General features: G+C 42.5%; 1 protein-coding gene across 2 annotated transcripts; it reads right to left on the reverse strand.

The window, feature by feature from the left end:
* Positions 1-2,305: 2,305 nt before the first annotated feature.
* Las1l (LAS1 like ribosome biogenesis factor) lies at positions 2,306-23,822 on the reverse strand. Of its 2 annotated transcripts, XM_060375020.1 has the most exons (14): positions 23,500-23,822; positions 22,714-22,839; positions 21,333-21,402; positions 19,174-19,255; positions 17,648-17,926; positions 17,287-17,333; positions 16,307-16,416; positions 13,703-13,788; positions 13,328-13,378; positions 12,793-12,999; positions 12,150-12,297; positions 6,733-7,256; positions 2,903-3,053; positions 2,306-2,631 (listed from the first exon to the last, which is right to left on the reverse strand). In XM_060375020.1, the coding sequence occupies exons 1-14, from the start codon at positions 23,688-23,690 to the stop codon at positions 2,511-2,513; spliced, it is 2,193 nt and encodes a 730-aa protein (XP_060231003.1). In that variant the 5' UTR covers positions 23,691-23,822; the 3' UTR covers positions 2,306-2,510. The 2 variants fall into 2 exon arrangements, with proteins under 2 accessions (XP_060231003.1, XP_060231004.1); XM_060375021.1 differs by lacking the exon at positions 13,328-13,378.
* Positions 23,823-25,472: the final 1,650 nt, after the last annotated feature.

Consider the following 25,472-nt stretch of genomic DNA (forward strand, 5'->3'; position numbering starts at 1 on the left):
GTGATGCATCTCAAACTGGCCTTGAACTTCACACACACACACACACACACAGAACACACTCTCTGTTGTTCAAAAATTGGAATTACAGGTGCGCATGGAAAAATCATTTCCTTGTCTTTTGAGACAAGTTTTGCCTGTAGCTACCAGTCACACATATAAAACCTGATATGCTCGAGGAAAAAAAAAGTTCATTCAGTTAAGTATTTATTGAGGGCCTGTCATTTATCAAGCTCTGTTTCACACTCTTAGAAGATAGCATCCAATGTAGAATTTTCATTTTAATTTAGTTACAGGTCCATTTTTCCCCCAGAAAACATGTGTGTGTGTTTTGTGTACAGTGTAAGTGTACGGTGAATGCACATGTGTGGGGGTATGTGCCTGTGTGTATACATGTAGAGTGCAGGAAACCTCAAGGGCTTTCCTGTATTGCTCACCAACTTACTGCCTTGAGACAGGATTGTACCAGGGAACTGGAATCTCACCATTTTGGCTAATCTGGCTGCCCAGAAGGCTCTTGAATTAAAGGTGTCCTTTCCTCTGATGGTAGGGTTATAGCCGTGCTCAGCCATGCCTTGACTTTTATGCAGGTGCTTTGGATTTGAACTCAGGTCCTCAAGCACTCACATCTACCTACTCACTGAGCCATCTTCCCAGATCCTGAAGAGCCTTTTCAAATCTATCCTGTTAAGTATGATATTTTAAAGTTTCAAAGGTAAATTTCTTGCAGATTTATGAAAATGGTATGATTTGCTTAAGATTGTTCCAATTAAGTAATGACATGTGCCTAGAACCTGTCTTTAGGCAGCTTTTACCTGTCTACCAGTACATTCCAAACTCCATTTTGCACCAAAATAATCCCACTTATGTCAACACTATAGATTGTGGCCTATTCCCCAACCATTGATTCAGGTAAGGAGTGGAGTCTGATTTGATCCTAATAAAAATCTAGATGATGATGTTCCAGGAAACACTGATCTACACCGAACTAACAACTGTTCTTTATCCATGGGTAAATCATTTCTCTTTTGTCTGTCTCAGTATCTCAATGCACTTCAAAAGCAGGAGACTAGATTAGGGGCGCAAGGGGAAAAAAGATTCCAAGGAAGTGTGTGGGAAAAAAAGAGGTAAAAATGTGTGTACATACCCTGGAGGTTGCAGGGGGGACGACCAAACAAGAACTATTATTGTCAAACCTTTTTTTTTTTTTCTAGTAGAAAAACTAGTCTTTAAAAAGCAATGGTATGTGAGTTCCCAAAACATATGCAATAAAGTGAGAACTACTCTAAAAGACTAGAACTGAAAGCTTGTGGCATCATCTCCCCAGACCATGGGGTGTGTATCCTCACATTTTTAAATCCCTGATTCGTGTTTAAATTCCTTGAAGACACTTCTATCATTGACTTTCCAGTATGCTAGAAAATCTTTAGCCTTTGCCATTGTAGGAACGAAGCATTGGTGGTGATGGTGGTAGGGACACCTTTGTATTAACCAATGCAAAAGCCTGCTGTGCTGGTAGATTCATGGAAGGCTTTGAGTCTAACAGTGTATCCTTTCAGATGCTATACACTCCCTAAAAGCCCTAACTCAAGTCAGAACCCCTGTCCACGCTTGGTGATGAAAATAATTTCCTACCACGGCTGAGGCTCTGGGTACCATCCCCAGCTTAGAGTGGTTTAGGAACAGGCAGGGTACAGAACATGTTGACTTTCTGAAAAAGCATCTACAAAAAAGTTTTAACATTTCTTGAAATAGCTACTTAGGGAAACCCCTTAAGCTACTGGAAGAGCCATAACTATCTCTGACATTCTTCACCAAGCTAAAGGTTCTACTTTCATCTTTCAGCTAATGGCCGACACAGGGTACAGGTTAGGCCTATGTTTCTTGGCAACTGGGGCCTTATGTAGCTCCAAAGCCCACTGCAGGAGTATGTATAATAACATTTTAGCTTTCAATTCCTGTTTGTTATTCAATAAAGGAAAAACTGGATCTTTCTCCCACACCCTGCTCTCTACACAGCTCCATGCCTCAGATGTTCACTAGGCTCTATAGACAGTGATGGCTCTTCTTGGGCTCTGATTCTTTCATATAGGCTGGCCCACATTGCAGGGGAGTGAAGCAGAAGTAAGTTTAAGGAGCGAGGCAGAAGGTGTGGCTACAGTGTCACTAGGAAAGCAATCAAAATTGGTATACATAATAGTTCCTAGGCTCCGACTTCTATTCAAAAGCCTTGTTACATCTCAACATCTTTAGAATAGCCACAAAGTAAAGGGAGAATTACAATATTCTACCGGAACACATGCATGTCTTATTTCACAAACACCATGACGAAAATCTGTTTATTATTTTTCAAAACAAAACAGAAAATCATTCACATTTCCATTGTGGTTTAAAGCTGAATTGATATGGCTGATCTGGATGGTCTCCCAGGTTTTCCAGTCTGTACCATGGGTGGATTCTTGACTGGCTCTGACTATGTCGGAATTACATGGACACTTGCATCAGGACAGCCATCAGAAGAGCTGCAGGCCAGCTTTGAGCCTTTCCAGTTGTCCTGGGCTCCACAGAAGGCCCTCCATTTTGCTGCTACTGCTGCTGTCAGGGTTTTTCCTGATACAAGTTAGGCTTAGAGTGCTGCAGAGAAAGTGGGCAGTTGGTCAGGGAAAGGGAAGCCTAAACTCTGGACGAGTAAAGGGAACTTGACTTGTGTGTGCCTGTAGGAAAGGCCAACCTCCTGCCTGTTTTATAAAGAAAATACAGGAGCTACTGTGACAAGCAATTTCAGATGAGAGGCAAGGGAGGCTCTGCTCCTCCCCCCTAGTAACCATCCCCATAAACTCTGTTTCTCATTTTCCAGAAGGTGGCAGTCAAAGGGGGGAGAAGTCCCACAGTCACAGGTACTTACCTACTCTTGGACTTTGGAGGTTCTAGCTGCTGCTCTAGTACAGGTTGGTCCAAAAGATAGATGGTATCATAATTCTCCAACATAAGCTCGTCTGGATCCTCAGTCTGACCTGGTATTCGGCCTATAGGGAATGTACCCCACCGCACATCTTCTGTAGAACACAGACACAGCAAGAGTGAGCTTGTGAAAAGTAAAAACTAAACTCAGATTCCATCTTACCTCAGAAAGAATGGCAGCCATTAAGAAAACGAGTAACAATAAATGCTGATAAGAATGTGGAAAGGGAACTCTCATACACTACTGATGGAAAGGTAAACCAGACCAGCCACTGTGGAAGTCAGGATAGGGGTTTGTCGAAACAAAAACAGACAAACCAGCCCAGAGTATCTTTCTACACAGGCATACCACTCCTGAGTATGTACCCAAAGGATTCCAAAGTCAAAGTATCAGAGTTTTTGCACACCAGTGCTTATCACAGCATCATTCACAGTAGTCAAGTCATGGAACCAATCTAGGGCTCCAGAAACACAGGAGTCAATGACAAAAATACATATTCAAGGGTTACTTTTTTCAGCTCTCAAGAACTATGTCACATTTGAAACAAAATGAATGCAACTGCAGAAAATCATTAAGTAAGCCAATCTTAGAAAGGCAAATATCATGATTTATCTCATTGTGGTTTGTAGCTCATATAAAGATGAATAAAATCATGTACTATATGTCTGACATTAAAGGAAAAATTTTAACTGTCAAGGAAAATGAGGTGAACTAATAAAACAGGAGTACTAAATGAACACAGGAAGGTATGAAGGGGAATACATTAACATCCAATTTCACAAACCTTAAAAGAGTAATTCAAATATCAAATAAAAATATTTACAATAAAAGTGAGCTAAAGAGCTGGGTTTCCTACTAGCTTACAGGCCTACCCCTGTTTACCTACCCAGCCCTCTTAGCCAATTTAGCATGTGCCTTTTGCATATCCCTAGGCTCTGTCCTCACTGTTACCACTTCTCAAGAACACTTCTCTGTATATCTTAGCACTTCACCATTAGCACTTTATAACTCTTACTTCATGTGCTTATAGTATATATGTGCACGGGCATGCTTGCATGTGCAAGTATACACACACACACACACACACACACACACACACGCTTAGCTACTGACATTTTTGTTCCTTCTCACATTCTTCTCAGGTAGATCTCCACATAAACACAGACATCTTCAGAGGTGGCTCGATCAATGCATTAATTAATGAAAATCACAGAATTCTCCCCACATGCCCTCTCCTTACCTACCAATACTGAGATTTATCTGAGTGATCGAAATGATTTATACAGCTATACACACCATGATGTGTTATATTCCTTCTTAGTAGCCTTGCTCACAGATGCACATACACACACCCCTAAAGGTAGATACTATCTCAAAGGTAACATGCACCCCTGCTCTGCCTAAGGTTATCACTCCCCCAGAGGCACAGAAATAATACCACATATTCAACCACCCAAGGATATGCACAGAAGCACCTATATCCCATTCAATAAAGGTCTCCTACTCCAATTCCTGCCTCCCACAACTCTCATTTATAGGCAGAAACCCCAGAAATATTTATGTTCCTTTTTTTCACATATATACAGGCACATACACACATACACACACACACACACACACACACACACACACACACACACAGAGGGAGGGGAAGAAAGGAAGAGAGGAAGAGAGGAGAGGAAGAGAGGGGGGAATGAGAGTAAGGTGCGAAGAGGGAAGGACTTAATTAATATCGTAACCATTCCCAATTCATAATTCACAACTTTATCAAAACATACATACACACATGAAGATACTCCATTCTGGGATGAAACAATTCTCCATGTCACTACGCCTCTGGGTGTATGACAGTTTAGACTTGGATTATCTTTTTAATGGAAAAAAAATACATAGAAACGACTCAAGAAGGGTTGTTCCCATTTTATATATTATATATCAAATTTTCACACTGTATCTCATAAATATACACAGTTAAATATCAATTTAAAAAAATAAAAGATGAGCTGAGTATGGTATAGCTCAGTGGAAGAACAAATGCCTAGTCTGCTGCTTTCCTAGGTTTGAGTCCCAGAACTGTATACACACAGAGAAGAGCCGCCCTCTAACTGTCCATCTCTATAACCTGGCACTTACAGAAATAATTCAGACATCTTCAAGCACAAGGATCACTCCCACGATGTCTGTCTAGCATTGAGTTAACCATTCTCATCACTAACATTCCTAAACCTATGTATATCATTGCCCATGTCTCTTTAGCCTGACCTCTTTATACACAGCACCCCAATGACAGCACAGAGACAATTTCAAATGGTTGTCTCACTGCTGAGTCATGAACCCCTCCCACATGCTCCACAGGTTTCACCTTTTCCCTCACATAGGCACCTCCTGGGTCTCATGATCCTTAGTAGATTCTGCCTCCTCTTCAGAAAACATATATAATATTATGACCTATTCGAGATTCTCTTCAAAACTGCTACTTTTCTCTTATACCCACATTTAACTCAGTCCCACTACAAGGATACAACTATTCCTATACCAATTCTTCTATCTCTTTTTGCTTTTACAAAGACCCCAACTTCAGCCTTCCTTGTCCTAAGAGGTGTTTTTTGGTTGTTTGTTTGCTTTTTCTTTCTTTCTTTTTTTTTTTTTTTTTTTTTGTTCACTCTGTCATGGATTACCCATCAGGTGTGGATGCACTCCCACTCCAGAATTTTTAGACCACAATCCCTCCATACCTATCCTCACTGGGCAAAAGCTATACCTTTCCCCAAGAGCTCATTCAATGACACTCTTTTGATTGTACTTACTCCTCACTGGGCCCAGCTATTTTCCTTTCTACTCCAGGCTTCAGCACACAGGCCATGCCCCTGCCACCAGGGTTTGTGTGCATACAGACATGTACCACCCCATACTGACTGTTCTACTTGCTCCTCTGCCTGCCTCCCTTGAGGCTCCTTCTTAAACTAAATGAAGTCATTCAAAGAACCACCCCCAGAGGAACAGATCCCTGCACATCATTCTCCATCACCTGGATCCCCTTTGGCCTTCACTTTCTTGAATAGACTTGGATGAACACCTAAAATCTCAACCCCTACATATTTTTGCTTGATCCAGTTTCTCTGACTTCATGCCCTGGATTCCAATACACACAGCAAAACTCATTTTTACCACCAGTCAGCCTCCAAATGCACACAGAGAACACCACGTGCACATGAAAGCATGTGCCCTAATATATAATGAAACTCTGGCTTTGCACATTCTTTTGTTCTTATTACCAAGGGCTCACATACAGCTACTTAATATGAATAACAGCCAATCAGTCTGACAGTGGTCCCTCACTCCAACCAAAGAGGGAAGCCACTTGTCGTCCTTGTATCTAGTAGCCTCTTTGACTTGACATATACCATCCTCACTTTGGTCCTTTCTCATCTCTTCCCTAGGGTAGAGGAAAGTCTCAAGAGTCACCCTGCTGGTATCAAAATAAAACCTCAGCTACTCAGGAGGGTGAAATAATGGGAATCACTGTAACCCAAAAAAGCAGTGTAGGCAAGCTTCATCTCAAAATGAGTTAAAGCTTTCAGGACTGGTGTGGGGAGGAAACGCACTTGGAACGGTAAGGACAGAGGGTCTCAAGTCTGAGGTTACATTGTGACATTCCATCTTAAGAATGGTGGAGGGAGAGGCACAGGGAGACAGAAAGTAGAGGACTGGCCAATCAAGAATGGAAGAAATCAATGACAGAAGAAATTAAAGTGGGTTTAAGGGCCACTTACCAGAGCTTACTTGCCATGCTGAACCCTTCAAAGCTTCTTTTGCCTCAGAAATGATCCTAGTATTCTCAAAAATACTGGATCCCTGCGAGAAAGAGAAATCCCCCATCTCCATTGTGTCATCATCATTATCATCATCATCATCCCCTTCTTCCTCTTCTTCCAAGTCATCACTTTCCTCTATATCCTCTTCCATCTGATCTTGAAAGACATTTATCTCCTCGTCCTCATCCTCTTCCTGCTCCTCCTCCGGCTCCTCCTTCTTCTCCTTTTCCTCCCCTTGCTTGACAATCTTAGGGCTGCTTTGCTCCTTCTGTTGAATATTTTCTTCAGACTCACATTTGGCACATGATTGGTGTAGGTTCTGATGTAAGGTGTCTAATGTGTATGGACTTTTCTCATTGGAAGAAGAGCCTCCGCTTGCCTTTGTTGTCACATGTTCTTCACTCTGAATATAAATGGAACAGGCCCGCAGTAGCTTGTCCTGCTCACCATCTGGCAAAACCTGTCCCATGGCTTTGAAGACTCTAAACAAATGGAGGGATGGAATGGGAAAATATTAATGTCTCAAAGCCCAACACTCTGGGGGGGGGTTGAACTTGTTCTCAGGTTTTCACCCCTGCCTCTGAAAAGCAGTACAACAGAGCAGACAGAATGCAAAAGCCAAGAGGACCTAGTATGCTGAACCAGCTCTCTGGTACATCTCTAGTCTTTACTTCCATTTTTATTAGAATGAAAACAATGAGAAAATCTAATTTCTAGAGTTCTTGGGAGGAAGAAAAAAAGCTCACAGAGAATGACAGGCAGAGTGCCTGGAGCACAGTGGCAGGCAATAAATGATAGCTACGAGTCTGTATTGAAACACTACATAAATATACAAAGTAGCCAACAGGCATGCAGTGCTGGAAATTGGAATGGGAGAACCTAGTCTCTTATGGCCTTAATTGAGGAATCTTTCCTGAGGGCCAAGAATATAGTGGGCAGTGGGCTGGCTTCTTGTGCATGGAAGACAATGTGTGATTCCTTATGAAAGCAACTACAGCCAAGCCTGAAATGGAGGGAAAGAAAGAAAACAAAAGCAGTTGACTAGACAAAGCAGACTTGGAATGGAGATCTGATAAGCACTGTTAATTGACTGTGTGTGCTATGGAGCTGAGGGGAAGCAGAGAACACAAGGAGGGAGCAGAGATTGGGGAAGGGCTTCATGTAGGTGAGGCCCAGGTGGCCCAAGAGCAAGAGGGAGCCCACTGCCTATGGTCACAGTAGTGTGGCTGGAGGAAAAGGCCCCTGCTGGTGAGCTGTAGGGAAAAAAGAAGGCTGGGAAGGGGACTGTGTCCCTTATGGGGCAGGTCACTTGACAACCCTGAGGACAGGTCAAAGTTGTGATTTCTGAAGATCCACATGTTAATCACATGGAGGATGTCCAGGATAGGGCAGCAGAAGCAGGAAGACCACAAATCAAAACAGTTGGTTAGAGGGTACTGTTGGGAGACATGGAAGGAAGGAAGCTGCAGAGGACAGAAACAAAAAAACGAATGCAGCTTGGTGACAAATGGGAATGGTTGAACAGAGGATTGAACAAGAAGACACTGTGCACATAAAAGACTAAAAGAAGGTGCTAGAAACAAGGCCACTGACAGCTAGAGAGCTTCTGGGGAGGAAGAGGGTGAGCACGCTCCACAGAGCCTGGCCCCTAAGAGGAAGCTGGCACTGTGGGGCACACAGCAGGATGGAGAGATGGGGCACATCTTTCTGCAAATGCAGAGTGTGAACTATGCATGCTTTGCAGAGGGAGCACAAACAGTGCACGCAGACTGGTCACATGTGGACGGCTGCTGCTCGTTGGGAACAGAGCTGGGATCTAGTGACTAGATGGGCAGTCCCAGCTGGCAGGACTCATTTCATACTCCAAGAGGACACTGGTTCAAACTGAATTGATCACCTCTCTGGGGAAGAACATGAAATGCTTACAACTTTATGTGAGGGAAAGCTAGGAAGAAACCCTCCCCTCTCACTGTTGTCCATTAGCGTGATTAATAATAAATATCCCCAGGCATTTGACACTGGCAAAATGCCTTGTTCCTGCTGCTTATTACCCATCCGCTATCCCCAGCTTCCAGGCCTCCCATTAGGTGATATGATGACCTCCCTCATGAGAATGCCTGTCACAGACTGGGACTAAGGTCACTGGTTTAGGCTGGTGGAAAGAAAGTGGAGTTTAGACACACAGACCTTATGCCAAGATTCTGCTTCCATTATCAACAAACCACTGTGATTTTAAGGTATGCCAATCTTCAGTCCCTAGGATTCTTATCTGTAAAAGTGTATTATACTACCACCTCTCAAGATTTCAGTGTCAAAGTAAAGGAAATACCTTATTTTTAAAAAAGCATAATGCCTGATAATTCATTAACAGTAGTATTTTTTTCTCTGGAAAAAAAAATTAACAGTTCTGTATTCACAAAATAACAGAGGCTTTCACCATAATTCAATCTATGTGGAACATTATGGAAAAGCCCAGGCTTTTCGAGGGATTTCTGGCCGTTGATGACATGCAGCACAACACCTCTATTTTCCACTCTGTTTAGTGGGTGATTTGATCTAAATTCATTGATTACTTGAGAAAGGGGGGCTCTGTGCACAAGGAAACGTACCCAAGTGAGCCACTGTTACTGATGCTATGTATTACATTCCTCTGATAGACTTGAGTTGGGAGAAGATCTCTGTGGTCCAGACGTTTCCAAGACCAGCAGCTTCCATTCTGCAGGCAATTAGGATTGGAAAGTACCTTGAAGGCCATCTAATCAAACCTCTCCCTGCTGTTCTTTTCACTCCCTTCCTCAAATACGTAGACATCCTACATTCCTTCTACACTTTGAAACTTCTTGATTTTTCTCTCCTTGAAATGCTCAGATGCTTCTGCTTTGATACTCTAGCCTGATTCCTACAGAAACTGCTAGTTTGCTTCCCAGTTTCTTATTAATGGCACTCATAGGCCAGAGCTCACATATATGGCAACGTAGCTGTACAGCTAGGTCCCATCTCCTGGAGCTGTTGCCTTAGCTGAACTTGTCTGGAAGGCTAAATGTTTATTTTATAAGTATCACTATAGCCCAGATGCCACTAAGAAAGTCTTTTGGATCAAATGGACAGATCATGAAACTAACACTGTCCTGGCATCCAGTCCACCACTTCACTCATTCCGTAGACATTGAATCTTCTACCAACAGAAGCACTGCTGGTAAACAGATAGCAGAGGATATGTCATTCAGTCCAAAGGCACTTATTAAGGCCTGTTTGGTACATTGATTTCTGTGATGTGCTGGAGATCCAATAGCTAATGCTAAGCTCTTGCCCTTGCAAAGCTTAGTCTAGGAGAGGGAAGGAGACAAGTGTGTGTGTGGGGGGGGGTGAGGAACAGGAATCTCAAATTTGAGAACTATCAGGAGTCACGAGGAGACAATAGGCTGTGCTACCACCAAGTGAGATCCGTAATAGTTAAGGAAGATCACTCTGGAGTTGGACTGCCCATCCAAAAGCAGATGTTAATCATGCAGTTGAGTAGCAGAATCTGAATTATAGAGGAAAGGACTGGACTAAGATGTGGGCTGAGCAGTTTATACAGACCAGAAATAAACACTGGCATTTTTAGGAGGTATGTCATCCAGCATTAACATAGCAGATGAAGGGATTAACAAGGAGTCCTGGCTTGGATAATTAGGTCAAGGTAGCTTTAGGACTGAGTACCAACCAAATTGCAGCAGGTTAAGGAGGAAAAAGAGGAGAGAGAATAATTAAGATGAGAACCACTTTTGGGGAGTTGGAAAAATAAAAGATGCCAAACAAAAATATACATGGTCATTGCAACACAGATTTGCTTGGCCTGTTATTACTCTTTTAAGAAGAAACAAAACAAACAAACAAACAAAAACCTCTGACACATTCCTTAAGGGTAACAACCACCTAAACAAAGGAGAGAATGAGGTGAGGCTCTAACAATGCTGGCAGAATTGGTTCCAGAGCAGACGGAACAGACTTTGATGCAGTGCAAGGCCACCTCAAACTGAGATTGATGGTGTTGACAGCAGACACAGATCAGCTCAAGAAGGCTAAACCATTGGTTGAGGGAGACCGGGTAGGTGCCTTCATGTACTGGAGGAAGCTGGGGTAAAATGGGAAAGCAAGAGGGACATGAGGTCAATGGTGTGTGTTTGGAATAGTCTAGGACTGGAGACAAAGTGGTCAGTAAACAAATGATCAGACAGTATTGAGGCCTGGCATGAGTTTAAAACTTGTGAAGCTACAGCAGCAACAATGAGCACTGCTAAGTGGTTTTCTCAGGGAGAACTCAGATACCTAGGCTGGAGAATGAAAGAAACAGAACAAGGAAATCAACCCCAGCTTGAGAGTTTGCAAGTCAGACACTGTCAAAGGATTAGTTACCAGAGTAGAAGGTGCTAAGGATGAGAGAAGTGATTAACTACAGGCCAGGGTGAGGAAGCAAGAGGAAAGAAAGAAAAAAGAAAGGAAGGAAGGAAGAAAGGAAGGAAGGGAGAAAAAAGGAAAGAGGGTAGAAAGCAAGAAAGGAAGGGATGGAGACAGTGACACAAGTAAAAAGTGGTGTCATGGTAAAGGAAGGTGAAAAACAAAAGGACAAGATGTGATAGTCACTACGTGGAAAACTAGGATGTCAGCTTTCAGAGGAAAGCTGAGTAATGAAAATATGCTGCTCTATACAGTGGAGAATGAAAAGCTCTGGAGTTGAGCAAACGCAGAGGTCAAATGAGTTGCTCTAATGAAACAAATACTGCTCTAGAAAGTAGAAAGAGAATCAGGCACTAAAGGAGAATGAGGCAAGTAGCTTAGGGCCAGGAACTGACAGAGAAAGGGGGAAAAAGATATGTGTACTCATAGGAATCAAAACAACACTCTAATTGACCACAAAACCTAAAGAGAACAGAGTAAAGGGGGCTCCCAAGAATTATGGCTACCATGACAGGTATGTCCACTGAATGTCAGGTTAAAACTTCACTTTCCTTAGACAGCATTGGGTATTGTTGAGTACACTATCAGAGGTATACTTTAGGAAGCAAAGAGAGGAGACAGCACTGGGCTTAGAGCCAGAAGATCTAGGTTCAATAATAAAAACCAGCTACCATTTATTGTGCACTTACTCTGTGCAGGACTCTATGCGAAGCTTTCTCACACTGGACTTCATTTAAACAAATCTTAAATTGATGACCATAAAAGTAGCAGCACCCTAACCCCTCCCCTTTCCAGATTCAATTCTCCCATCTGTTACTGCAAGGGATACTGAGTAAGACATCACCAAAAGAGACCTCCAAGTCAGACAGTCTAGTGCTGAGAGGCCCTGAGACTTCCAGGGCCATACCCTCTCACCAAATGGAATTAAGGCTTACAGTTGAAGGAGTTGTGGGCTGGCCCAGCATGGTGAGCCCAAACAGGACTCAATCACTTGGGGCCAGTCAAGAGAGGCAGAAGAATTGAACAGCCCCCAGTTCTTTCTTGCTTCCCACTGGCTCGCAGACAACCACCGAGCATTACGTCCTGAAAGAAAACAAGAGGCTTAGGAGAAAGAACGATGTGAGCCCTCCCACCAAATTTAACCTAAAAAATTAGGCTCAATCCCTTCATCCCCCAAATCTTCACCCTGTAATTTTTCACCACTCAAAGCACTGAGTGCTCCATTTACGTGGCTCTGAGCAAAAGGACGAGGGAGATGTCCACTGATTCCTGCAGTTCTCTTTTGGACAATTTTAAACTTTTATGTTTTCTTCAGGCATGGTTTCTCTGTGTAAGAAGCCCTTGCTGTCCTGGACTCACTTTGTAGAACAGTCTCTCCTCCAAATTATAGAGATCTGCCTGCCTCTGCCTCCCAAGTGATAGGATTAAAGGCATGCACCCATGTGCCTGGCTAACTTTAAACTTTTAACAAGGAAGCTGTCCACATGATGGTACTTTATAGAAGCGCTGAGGAAACACACTGGAAGATGCTTCTGCTTGTGATGCCAGGGCCCTGGGACTAGGGCTCGTTTTCCTCACCAATCTTAGTGTTGGCCACGATCAGTTCAACGGTCCATCTAAGGATGTAGGTAGGCCGGATCCCAGTGTTCCCCAGGGTAGACAACTCAGAGAACATCCTCTCCAGCAGGGCCTGTGTGAAGGTCTGGGTGTGCAGGCCCCTGAGCAGGGGCTGCCAGAACTGAGAGAATGGCGTTGGCACCAAGACTTCATTCAAGTCATTGTTTTCTGGTTTGTGAGAGACATTCATTGATGGACAGGAAGTGCAATGGGATCAAGAGCAAGAGAATGAGAGATCACAAAAGCAAGCCAACAAGAGGGAGTGGTGGGGGAAAAATGCACACCAAAGAGAAAGTACAGACACGCCCGAGTCCGAACAACAAGAATTGCCATTGCACAACAAGAGGGAAGGAAAGCAGAACAGCAGGAAAAGAGAAACCAGTTAGTATCTGGCAAACAACAACACATATAAAACCAAGTATATATATGTATATATAAATATATACATATATATATAAGAACTCCATTTCTGACTTCAGCTTTGTCAATAACTCACTGTGTGAATTTGGTTCAGTAACTTCCCCTTTCTGCACCTCAGTTTGACCATCTGTAACATGAGGATATTGGACTAGATGACCTCTCAAGGCCATTCCAATGCTGCTGTTCTGGCTCTCTAGCTAGGGGCTAAATCATATTTAACAAGGCACAACGACAGTGTTAAGAAACCCAACCCTACCCATTCCAACCCACTTTAACCATTCTTGGCCACCTAAGGAAAGTACCATTACTACCCATAATAGGACTATCTATCCTGTTCAGCCAAAAGGACTGAGGTTTCAGCCCCACCACAGCCCACTCTCCAGACCATTTCTGGAGTTCCCACATAAGAAGCACAGAACCCTAAGGTATCAGTGAAAACTCAGAACCCTACCTTCATACTCTATCTGCAAAGCTGTCAACTGCTCAGAAGTGGGAATGAGGAAGCCATCATCCAGAAAAGCATCCAGCACAGCATCCCTGAAGCAAATGGACAGTAATTTAGAGGGGCATGGTTGCACATGCCTACAGTCCCAGCTACTCAGGAGACTCATGAGGCTGAGGGGAGAGCATCATCAAGTTCAGAAACACCCTGGGAAATACAGCAAAACTGAGTCTCAAAAGAAAAAAAAAGTGACCTTTCCAAATACACTGGGCTGATTCACTGGATATTTAAAGTTGAAATTACTTAGAGGGCTGGACTATGGCTATGGCTCTATGATACAAGACATAATGTATTCTAAATAAGAGCCAGGGCTCGATTCCCAGTACCAAGAAGAAAGACAGAAAGGCACACTAGAAGGCAAACTGATAAAAGGCACCAAATCCTGCAACACTTCTAAAACACAGCTAATGTCACTGGTTCAAATGTCCAAAGTACCAGTGGGAGAGACTACAGACTAAGGAGATAACAGGAGTCATTAGTCTTTAGGCTCCTGGGACAGGGACTAAGCCAGAATCTGGGCATAGTGGGCTAGGAACACTCAAGAACTAAGCACATGGTGATGAAGGTCCCATACATGAGAGCGGTGTTGAATGAATAACTCAACTCACAGAATAAAAGTCTTAGGCTGACAGAAGAAATTAAATGCTTGGGATGGCCAAGTGCTTTTGGACCTCAGTTCCCACAATGTTTTTGTTTTTTCTGCCCATTTCTCTCATCTAGACATTCCCTTCACACTGGCTACCTTCTTTTAGATCCTAGAAGTAGAAATGTTAAGTACTCCACTGCTAGTCCAAATATGACACAGACTTTCTTGCAGAGAATCAAGATCAAAGTTAGAGGGACTGAAAACAGCAGCAATAGGGGAGATTTCTCAACTCCATCTAACTCAAAACTAAGCCAGCAGCTGTAGGTACTCCAGAGCTATTGGCTTGCTTACAGCCTCTCCCAGCTGACTAGGTCTCAGAGGAGTCAATGAGCTTTCAAGATGTCCCAGTATCAAGAGGGTTGACAACACATCAGCTCCTTCTATCCACCAGATCAGGCTTAAGAGCAACAGTCCTGCCACCCACCAATCCCTCATTTCCTCAGGTAAGGATCCTAGAATTTAAAGTAGCCTACCAGTTCCACACAAAGAGGCCAATACCACTATGTAGGGCTCAGGGGTAATTCTTCCCACCTGCTGGGAAAGCTGTCCCTCAGACTTGTGCTGAAGGGGAGAGCTAAGAAGTCTAGAATGGGCAAACTCTAATGAAATTCCTTTGAAACTGAGCATGGTGGGATACATGTATTTAATCCAAGCACTCAGAAGGTAGAGGCATGTAGATCTCTGAGTTCCAAGGCTGCCTGATCAACTGCTGGAGCTATACTGGGAGACTCTGTCTCAAAATCAAAACAAACAACACATAACAGTGCAATCAACCTTGGAAGTATTTTCTGGGAATAGAGACAATATAACAAGAAGAACACATGGCAAGCTTCCATCCACACACACCTACATCAAGTCCAGTATAGATTATTCTCAACTCTCTTCTTAGATCTCTTTTAACTTTCCTTCATAGAAGAGCCAGCAATGCCTCCACAGTTTTTTTTTTTTTATTGTAGTTATTCTGTGTTTTCTTACTTCCCTTTTTGGAACTAGATTAAAACCAATGCCTGTTGCATACTAGGCAACTGCTCTACCTCTGAACCATACCACATAGCCAGCCTTCCTCCACAGGTTGTTGGCAGCAAGTTCTCCAAAGCCATTTCCAACCAAATTTAGGCAGAATACACAAAAGCAACACTTCTTTTTAACCTACCCTGGCTGAACTGAGGACTTTTTGTGGCCAGGGAGACACACAGCCATACTGAGAAGGGAACTTAGCCTGAGAGGCCTTTCCTCCGTCTGCCTAGCCATGACTACCCAAGAGATATGATATCCTCCAAGAGCTATTTGAAGGAACAGACTAGCAGTACTCCAAGACTAGGCAGTGAAGTGAATATATATCACAGCCTTTTTTTTTTTTTGTAATTGACAAGACTGCCACATTCCATGAGATAGAGGGAAAAGGTTAACAGAGGATGCATGAGTACACACATTCATAACTCTGACGATTCTAGTAACTCACAATAAGCAACATGGTACCGAGAAGGGTGGGAAGCAGATCATACAGAAGACATAATCACCATTTGAGGGAGAAGGATTACCTCTAGGATTTCCTACAACACAGATAAGCTACCTAGAATACAACAATTCATTCTCTAAAAACTGAATTCAGGTCATTGTGTATGCTAGGCAAGCATGACAGTGCTGAATTGTAATCCCAACCAGTTTTCTCCACCACTTCCAGCCCAGACTATTATATTGAGAGAGAGGGTCTCACTAAATTGCACAGACTGACTTTGAATACATTCTGTAGCCCAGGCTATGAATTTGCAATCTGACTACCTCAATCTCCCAAGTAGCCAGGCTTACAAGTTTATATCACCAGGTGTGCCTTAGAAACCAATTTCAATAAAGCTGTTACTCTCTACCCTAAAGAACAGGCAACCCCACAGTAGCAAGTTACAAACCTGTTCTCCGATGCAATGCCCTTGAGTTCTTCCAAGATACACTGTACACGTGGGGAAAGGTTATTCCATACCTTAACAGCCTGAGGTAAATTCCTATATTTCTCCAGCACCTGACAGCAAAAGAGAGTCCAATCAGAAGTCTGACTTTGCCCAGCAACCCAAACACAAACCCCTCCAGGATCTCTTCTCATAGGACCTCAGCATTACTCTTAAGGGAGCAGGACAAAGTAGGCAGAGGTGGCCCATAAATCCTTTACTGAGCTGCACAACTTCTTTATCGACCCAGGAACTAAAAACAACTAGATTTTCTCCTCCTACTCTCCACTCTCCAAATCATCTGCGGCTCCCAATTATCAGATACTCTAATACTTAGGTGTCAAATGGGGACATTTGGTTTGCTATGAGCAGAGATCTCTGGGACAAAACGTAAGGAGCGAATAGGAGAAATGAGTTATGGGTGCAAGAGAATTGTTAAGACCCACATTCTTATCCTAGCTCTCCCATTTGCTCTATGTATAACCCTGAATCTATCCCTTTGATCATCCAAGGTTTCAACGTGTCTGAGAAAATGGGACAATGGCCTAAAGCAGTTTCTGGGCCTTTCTATAAAAAGTACACCTTAACTCTCTGCTCTCGGGAAGCTTTTAAGCCCCACTTGTTGATCATCTTGAGAATCACAGGAGTAGACAACTACAGCCCATTCCCAGGTGTCTATACCAGAGTAGATAGTCCAACAGCGTCATTATCTGCTTGTCCTCCTCCATTAGTTCACAGGATCATCTGATTAGACTGTCTCCTTCCTAGTCCCCACCCTCTCCAAGAAGTACCTTCATACTCTGCCACTTTTCTTCCAAATTCTGAGAAGTTCCCTCATGCTTTGTTGCTTTCAAATTCTCGACCAAGACTTCTCTTGCAGGTAGCTGGCAAGAGGGAAGAAATGTCTGGGCAAGGTGACAACATACCTCATCGAGGAAACTTACCGTAAACTGTTCTTCTTCATATGATACTAACAATTCTCGTGCTTTTTCTGAAAACAGAAAGGAAAAAAGTGGGAAGGAAGCCAAACCCACCATTCCCTCTGAGAATCTGAGCCTATTGCACCTCCTTTCTTGAATTATAAACTGAAAATTAAATTTTCTTCCCACCTGCTTCACATAACTCAAAAAAGATACCCATTACATCATGCAAACTATCCCAAGAAGACAGTTTGTGGCAGTACTTTATTTTTTTTTTTATCCTGGGACCTACCATAGCTCACAGAAAATACTCTATCAGGGAAATAAGCAGTACTCATCACAAGCTTGAGTGTTCCAGGCCCCTTCTTGCCCAATGAATACCTACCATACAACTCTTTATGTCTTGGGGTCGGTTCTGGATGAGAAGATACCTCTTCGTTGCCGTTGTTGTTCGCATCATCCTCAACATCCAACTCATCATTTTTGTCATCCTGAGGCTCTGGTTGCTCTTCTATTACATCCTCAACAATAGTTTCACCTTCCTCTTCTTGATGTTCTTCTGTTTCTGCCTGGTCCTCTTCCAACTCCCAGGTTTCTTTCAGGCTGTCTTCCAGTTGACAACTCCAGTAGGTCTTCTGGAGCCAGTTCAGGACAAAGTGGCAACCTAAGAGTGAGGGGTGGAGGAGTTATGCCACAGAACAAACTATGGGCAAATAACTAGCAGGCCCCCAGCTCTCTGGGCCTCTCATTTTCTAAGAATAATAGTAACATCTAAGGAAGAGACTTGGCTCCAAGTCTCAAATCTCAAACATCTCCATATACCCTCTCTTGCTTTAGTCTGTTTATTGTATTCTCCTGTTCACTGGTTTCTTTTTCAGAGGAGGGGAAGAAAACGAATGCTGGCCTTAGACATGGGTGCCAAGTAAAGCAACGGGTGGTAAATGGGTGAACTGAAACCTAGGTACACCAGCTATTTACAAGCCCTTAGCCAACTCTCTTCCCTTTTATGGATCTTAGTTTCCTGAATAGAAAGTGGAGAGATTAAAATGGGGCTTTTTATTTTTATCCCCCCTCACCGTTTTTCTGTCTGAATGTCTTGTTTGTCTGTTTTTCCAGACAGGTTCTGTCTGTGTAGCCCTGGCAGTCCTAGACTTGCTTTATAGACCGGGCTGGCCTAAAGCCCAGAGATCCTCCTGCCTCTGCTTCCGTGAGTGCTGGAATTAAAGGCTTGTACTTTCACAACCAACTAAGTCAGGGATTTTTATCAAATAGGAATGAATAGAAAGAGATTGCCTGAATTCAGGACACTCTTGTTTATACCTCTCACCTTAACCCTTCAGACTACTAAACTACCTACAGAGCAATTTCTAAAGAAAAAAATTTCCCTATAATTGAAATAGCAAAAGAGACCAGAACACTGGGTCTATAGAGATGGCTCAGCAGTTAAAAGTAATTCTTGCACCTGACAAGAACCCAGATTTTGATCTCAGCACCCAGAGTAGGTGGCTCACAACTTCATGTAACCCTTCCTTTGGAAGACACAGCAGCCTCTCCTGGTCTCCACACACAAATAGTAAACACATACTCATGTACATAAATAAAAATAATTGTGTATCTTAAAAGGGAACCTGAACTATACACTGCCAAGCCATATTCAACCTGAAACAAGGCAATATTAATTCTGATTTCATTTTCCACACTCTCCACATGGATTTTTGCATATAAAACCACTATATATTGTGATCACTAAGCTTCTGAAAGTCCCTTATACTATAGCCACAATGAGTCTATAACATATTTCATCTAGTCCTGACACTAGGTACAATCCTCCTCTCTGTCCCTCTTCCCCAAATGCCCCCGAGTCGAGGCCCACATGCTTAACTGAAAGGTATCACATCCACAGACACTCACCTTTGCGGCAGTCATTTATATGGGGCATTTTCTTGTGGGTCAACTTGTGGCGAAGTTCAACAATCCAGTCTGGGATGTTCACCTGATTAGGGGTGGAGGATGAGTTTAGTTAGAAATGAGAAAATAATACAGCTTGCAGAAACTTAGGGATGAATCACTCTGGCAATCAATCCCCAGTGAAGACTCCAGTCTTACTGATAGTCAAGATGAAAATCCAGGATTCCTAATTGTATTTTACTGCTCAGTGGAAGTAGTCTTAAAATAAGGAAAGGCAACTGCCCCCAAACCACCAACTGTTCTCCTTCATGAGATTTCTGTGATGAGCAATAGTAATTAATTTACCTTCTCAGCTGTCCTTTGCCACTTCCTTCTTCCTAGGTACCTTTATCCTTCCTTGCCTACCACAAGAGCTCAAGGAAGTTTTTCTTCATGATTGAGAACACATCTACCTTCAAAGCCCCTATATAACTAACGTACTCACTCAACCCAGAAATATATGGTGTTGTCTTGCTACATGGTTGAGCTGTTTCTTTCCTCAGATCGCCAAATCCGTGAGGGCAGTCATTTTGACTGCTACTCTCTTTTGTGCACCTACTCAGTGGTATAGTCAGGCTCCTCACTTTCACTGGGCCACTACAAACTAGCAGAGCTGGCCAACCCATGCAAGTTATGAGAAACAAGGGAGCAATCTATTTCTTTAAAACTGGACATTCAATTATCAAGTCAAAAACTTTCCGGCATGGGCTCCAACAACACAAGAAATAACCCTAAGAATAGACAAATGGATTAGCATGACACTGTCTGTGCTTCAAAGAAAATAACAGAGCAAAGAGCTAGCACAGCTTAGAACATGGGAGAAAATCTTTGACAAATGTATATATCATCACAAAAATAATAAGTCATTATACAATCCATAATGTAATAATGTACAGTTCTCAAAGAAACATACATGGTCAATTAATATTGAAAATAGTGCTTAACAACCTTAGCCATTAAGGAAATACAAATTAAACCTTTTCAAGATTTGCTCTCAACCCCTGAATTGCTGTCATAAAAAAAAAATGTGCAACAAGCTGGGTGAGGCAGCAAGTGCCTGTAATTCCAGCACTCAGGGTGGCAGAGGCAGGCCAATCTCTGTGAGTTCAAGGTCAACCTGGTCTACAAAGTGACCAGTTTCTACACTGAGAAACCCTGTCCAAAAAAAGAAAATAAATAAATAAATAGACAGACAGACAGATAGATAGAAAAAAAAAAAGGAAAAGAAAACAAGCAACAATAAAACTGGTGAGGATATGGAGAAAAAGAGAATCTTATTCTCTGCTGGCAGGAGTATGAAATGGTAAGGCCTCAAGAGAACCAATATGGAGATTCCTAAAAAACTAAAATTAAAACCACCATATGATCACTGCTTGGTTTATACCCAGGGATTCTAAGTCAACATATAATAGAAACACTTTCCTACATTTACTGTTATCCTGATTCACAATACCTGCAATATATAATGAGCTTATAGGCCTATTAACACATACATGAACACAACATGGAACATACAAAAATGGAATTTTATTCAATTGTAAAGAAAAAAGAATGTATATCTGTAGGAAAACAGAATTGGCGATCAGTATGTGATGCGAACAAAATAATGCAAACTCAGAAAGACAAGTATTTCATAAATTTTCTCACAAGTAGTATCTAGATTTAAATTTAAATGCATGTATATATGTGTTACAAGTATTTGACATACAGAATCTAGAATTAAATTCATATGTATGTGTATACGTGTTTAGGACATGAATATAGAAAGATGACCGTGGAGGAGGGAGGATGTGATCTAATGGAAGGGACAAAGAGAACAAGTGAAGCTAATGGAATGTGACTTGTAAGCAAAAGGATTATTTTAGAGAAGAGGGGAATAGAGTGGAAAGCAGAGAGGGACAAATAAAAACCAAGGATAATGCTACATGTATGAATGTTGCAGTAGAAAACATTATTTCACATGTTAACAACAACAAAAAAACTTGAACCCTAAGGTCTGAAGTTCCTACTGGATTTACCTGGTAGTGACGAGATAAATTAATCTGTTTGCATACCTTACCCCATGAGACATTTAGGAAGCCCTACTATAAAGAGAATGAGTAATGCCATCTTTTCACACATACCTCCTGGGCCAGGTACTTGAGGGGAAGGTTAGCACATTTTGTCTTCCTCTCTGAGATAAGATTCACAAACCTGAGTTGGGAGAGAAATAAGTGGCATAGTCCAAAAAACTTATTTTATTCAAAATTCCTTGTGAAGTTGCTGACACTTTGTATTTCTTTCTACTGACTGGCCTGTTCCTATGATTGCTGTCAGCCAGAGAAGGGACATTCCCACCCACCTCAGCATTCACTAAGGCCTAGGCTGTCTACTGAAACAATATAGATAAATAAGACACTGTTCTGGTCTTGGCAACTTTGGTCTAGAATAATCATGACATACTATGGTAGAATACAATACAGTAGAGATGTCAGAAGAAATTACTTCATCAAATGATACAGGGAACACAGATCAATGACAGAAACAGAGTGCAAAGGGGGAAGACATCAAGACAGAGAATGAACAATATAAGACTTTGACATATGAGAAAATTCAGTGGTAGCCCTCCCCCAACATGTACAAAATTGTCAGAACCACTATGATTCATTGAGATTGGAAACTCCCAGCCTTGTCTTTTCTTCTACAGTTCAACCTCTCAGCATTCAGGGAGGAGAGAAAAGGACAAAAGGTACTGCAAGAAACCCACTCCACCTTCATCTGTATGTTTGGTGGCAGAGGGTATGGTAGAATGGGTAGACAATCTACAATAAATTACAGCAATGACCACTCAGAAGAGTTTCTCTGAGCTGGGAACAACGACCCGACACATGTCTGCAACTCTAGCACTAGGGAAAGAGAGGCAGCAGGATCACCCTGGAGTAGGACACCAGCCTGAACTACAAAGTAAGTTACAGACCAACAAGGGCTACATAATGAAAATCTGTCAAAAAAAAAAAAAAAGTTCTTGGTTACAAGTTAATAGAGAGGGTTTGTAAAAAAAAAAAAAAAAAGGATTAGATCTAAATGTGTTCTGAATTTCACACCCCCTACACATATCCCAGAAGGAAAGGAAGAACAGAAGGGAGAGGCTTTCTGGAAAAGGAAAAAAGAGGACTGTGTGGACAAGGCATAGTCACGACCAAGTTAAACAAACACAGGTTGATTCACACACGAAGACCCATTCAGGGCTTTTTGTTTCAGGTAGCACTCGAGGCCAAGCTCTCTAAATCCATGCTGCCAGTCAAGGTGGCACAAACCTGTAATCCCAGCACGTGGGAAGGCAGAGGCAGGCGGATCTCTGTGCATCCCAGGGCAGCCTGGGCTACAAATCAACTCCAGGACAGCCAAGTATACACAGAGAAACCCTGTCTCGGGAGAAAAACAAACAACAAACAAAGATGGTTATCCACCTCCAGGTCCCAAAGCCAACCAATCCCCGATCTTACCCCACACAGTTGTTCTTACCTGACCAATGCCATGCCATAGAGCAGTTTGAGTTCATCAGTGCCCAAGCCACCAGTTACATCCAGGAGCTTACATCGTACCAGGTCAGCAGTAGAAGCTACTGCCAGGGGCAGTTCGTTGCCTAACCTAAAGGGCCACAGTCCAGCACCATCAGAATCTTGGTTGCCGCACTATACTCCCATTATACACTGAAAAGTGCATAGTGATTAAACAAAACAAAACAAAACAAACAACAACAAAAACACTGTTGGAAAGAGTGGGTAAATTCGCTGAGATCCAACAGTAGTAAGGGAAGCGAGAAGCTGGCTGGGGTACACAGAGCATCTTAACTGCTACATGCATCAACAGTTGTGTGGGCAGTCCATTCTCTCCCCCTCAAATTATTTAGTTAGAGAAGCCCCAAATCTCAATACCTCCTCCCTCACTGAATGAACTGAGCAGCCACTTCAGTCCCACATCTAACATAAAGGGCGTGAGTCCAGTCCCTAAAAGGAATCAGAAACCCACCCTGGCATGTGAACCTACTCCCTTAACCCTGGCACAGGTCCCCCCTATTTTGCAAGTAAAGCTTAAGCCTCACAAATATAAAATTACTGGGATGTACACACTATTTTTCTTCCACGGGGGAAGTACAAGAGCTTGGCTGCAACTTTGCCCCAGACACTTTGGAGGCAGCATAAGGCAATTTCAGAGAAGGATAGGCGGCTACTTGGGAAACTCTGCCAGGGAAGGGGTGAAGGAGGCACCAGCAGCACCCAGGGAAGAGGACTGATCCCGCCGCCTTACCTGCTCCTCCATACTGAAATACGGTTCAGCGCATACTGCTGCAGTTTCTGATCATCACAGAACAGATAAATCGTCACTTGATCCCATTCAGCCCTGCTGAGCCAGGAGACCACGATTCTCTCGGCACGCGGCGCCTCAGGCTCTTCCTCTTCGGAAGACTGCCCAACCCACGCACGACACACTGGCTCCATCCCCTAGGAACCAAGACAGCGTCTGGTCCCGGACTCCCACCAGAACTGATGAATGCTTTGTGTTGCTTGCTTCCACTGCCTTCCTGTTAACGTGCTCAACGACCCCACTACCCCAACTCCAAATGGCGGCGACGATATTAGCCAATTGGAGATCGTGACCCCAACATAACCGCGCCTCCCAGCGTTAGTCTGGCCAATTGGAACGTGGAGCATGGGTCATGCCGGGATTACGTTTACAGTCACTGCCAGAAGTGTTCATTCACAAAACCGCCGATACAGAACCAAAATAGATTCAGCTTCTAGGTTCCGCGAATTTTTTTGACTGTTGCGCGTCTTATGTCCCCTTTTGGAACCAGCTGGTTTGGATTGGAAGAAGAAAAATGATATTTGTCGCCGCTTGGCGGTGTAGAGTAGAATTGCTCTCAATTACTTTATTAACTGATAAAATGCATTAAATGTTTTGTTGTTGTTGTTGTTGTTTGTTTTCCTCTACATGAACAGTTCCTCATCCAGTACGCTACTTTGGACACTGAAGAACAACTACGGAGAAAATAGCATACATTTAGGTAAGATCTGGTAAAACAAATCTGCTTTCTTGACAAGTACTGAGTAAATTGATACCAGCCTGTGAAGAGTGTAAGTAAATTCAGGACAGGAAAAAGACGTTAATTGGGACAGGCAGTGAATATGAGCAAAGTGAAACACTACGCATGCATGAAAATGTCATAATGAAACCCATTATTTTGTATGTTTAGTTAAAAATTAATAAGAAATGTTGGTATATGCTTGTTACATGGTGATTTGAAGCCTGAATGAGTGGAATTAGAATTATCTTGATAGTATAGAGATCTTGGTTCTAGTCTAACTTTCCATTGCTAACAGTGTGACCTGGGACAATTCTCTGGCCCTTTCCTGACTAAGGTTTTGTATTGATGTTTTCCTTTTCTGTATGGTGAGGATATTAGTCTAGACTCCAGTTATTTACCATTGCTTGCAACTGTAGGGTCTTTAACACTGAGTATTCTATGCTGCTGTTTTCACTGATATTCAGAGCTATGCTTACTGTTTCTGCATAATTCCTATGATTGCTCGATGTCTTCTATAATCCCAGCACTTGGGAAACTGAGGTAGGACTGCAGCAAGTTCAGAGGCTGGACAATGTTGTGAGAGAAAAAAAAAACATGAAAAATATCAAAAACAAAAACAAAAAAAAAATCCTTAGAATTTGGAGCTACAAAGAGGAAAGCAACATAATGAAGCCCTTCTGAGTTTACAGCCTGGCTAAAACATACTTAGGGCCTCCAAGTCCTTCTCACAGAAGTTATTTTCCAGTTTAGCACTTCAGAGAGAACAGGGGGTCCCTATCATATCGTTGCTGTGATTGGTTCTTCTGTACTTTGCAGCAATTCTTTCTCTGTATGTGCCTTTCTCCTTCCAACTTCTCCTAAAATGTACTTTCCCATGGTTCTTCTAGCCTCTATGTCTTTTAGTGCCAAGAAAGCATTAGGCCTACCTGGAACATTCTCCTTTCTACCCTGTTTCTGTCAAACCACTACTCATCTTTGATATTCAGGATCATTTGTCAAAACCAGTTGACCCATGAGTCTTATAGGAATCATGAGGACCAAAAGCTAGGGCCAATGAGGTTGAGCATTTCTTTAAGTGTTTCTCTGCCATTTGATAGTCCTCTATTGAGAATTCTCTGTTTAGCTCTTAACTCCATTTTTTAATTGGATTACTTGATTTTTTGCTGTTTAACTTCTTTACTTCTTTATATATACT

This window comes from Meriones unguiculatus, chromosome X, assembly GCF_030254825.1.
Source record: "Meriones unguiculatus strain TT.TT164.6M chromosome X, Bangor_MerUng_6.1, whole genome shotgun sequence".
In the NCBI taxonomy this organism is placed as follows: domain Eukaryota; kingdom Metazoa; phylum Chordata; class Mammalia; order Rodentia; family Muridae; genus Meriones; species Meriones unguiculatus.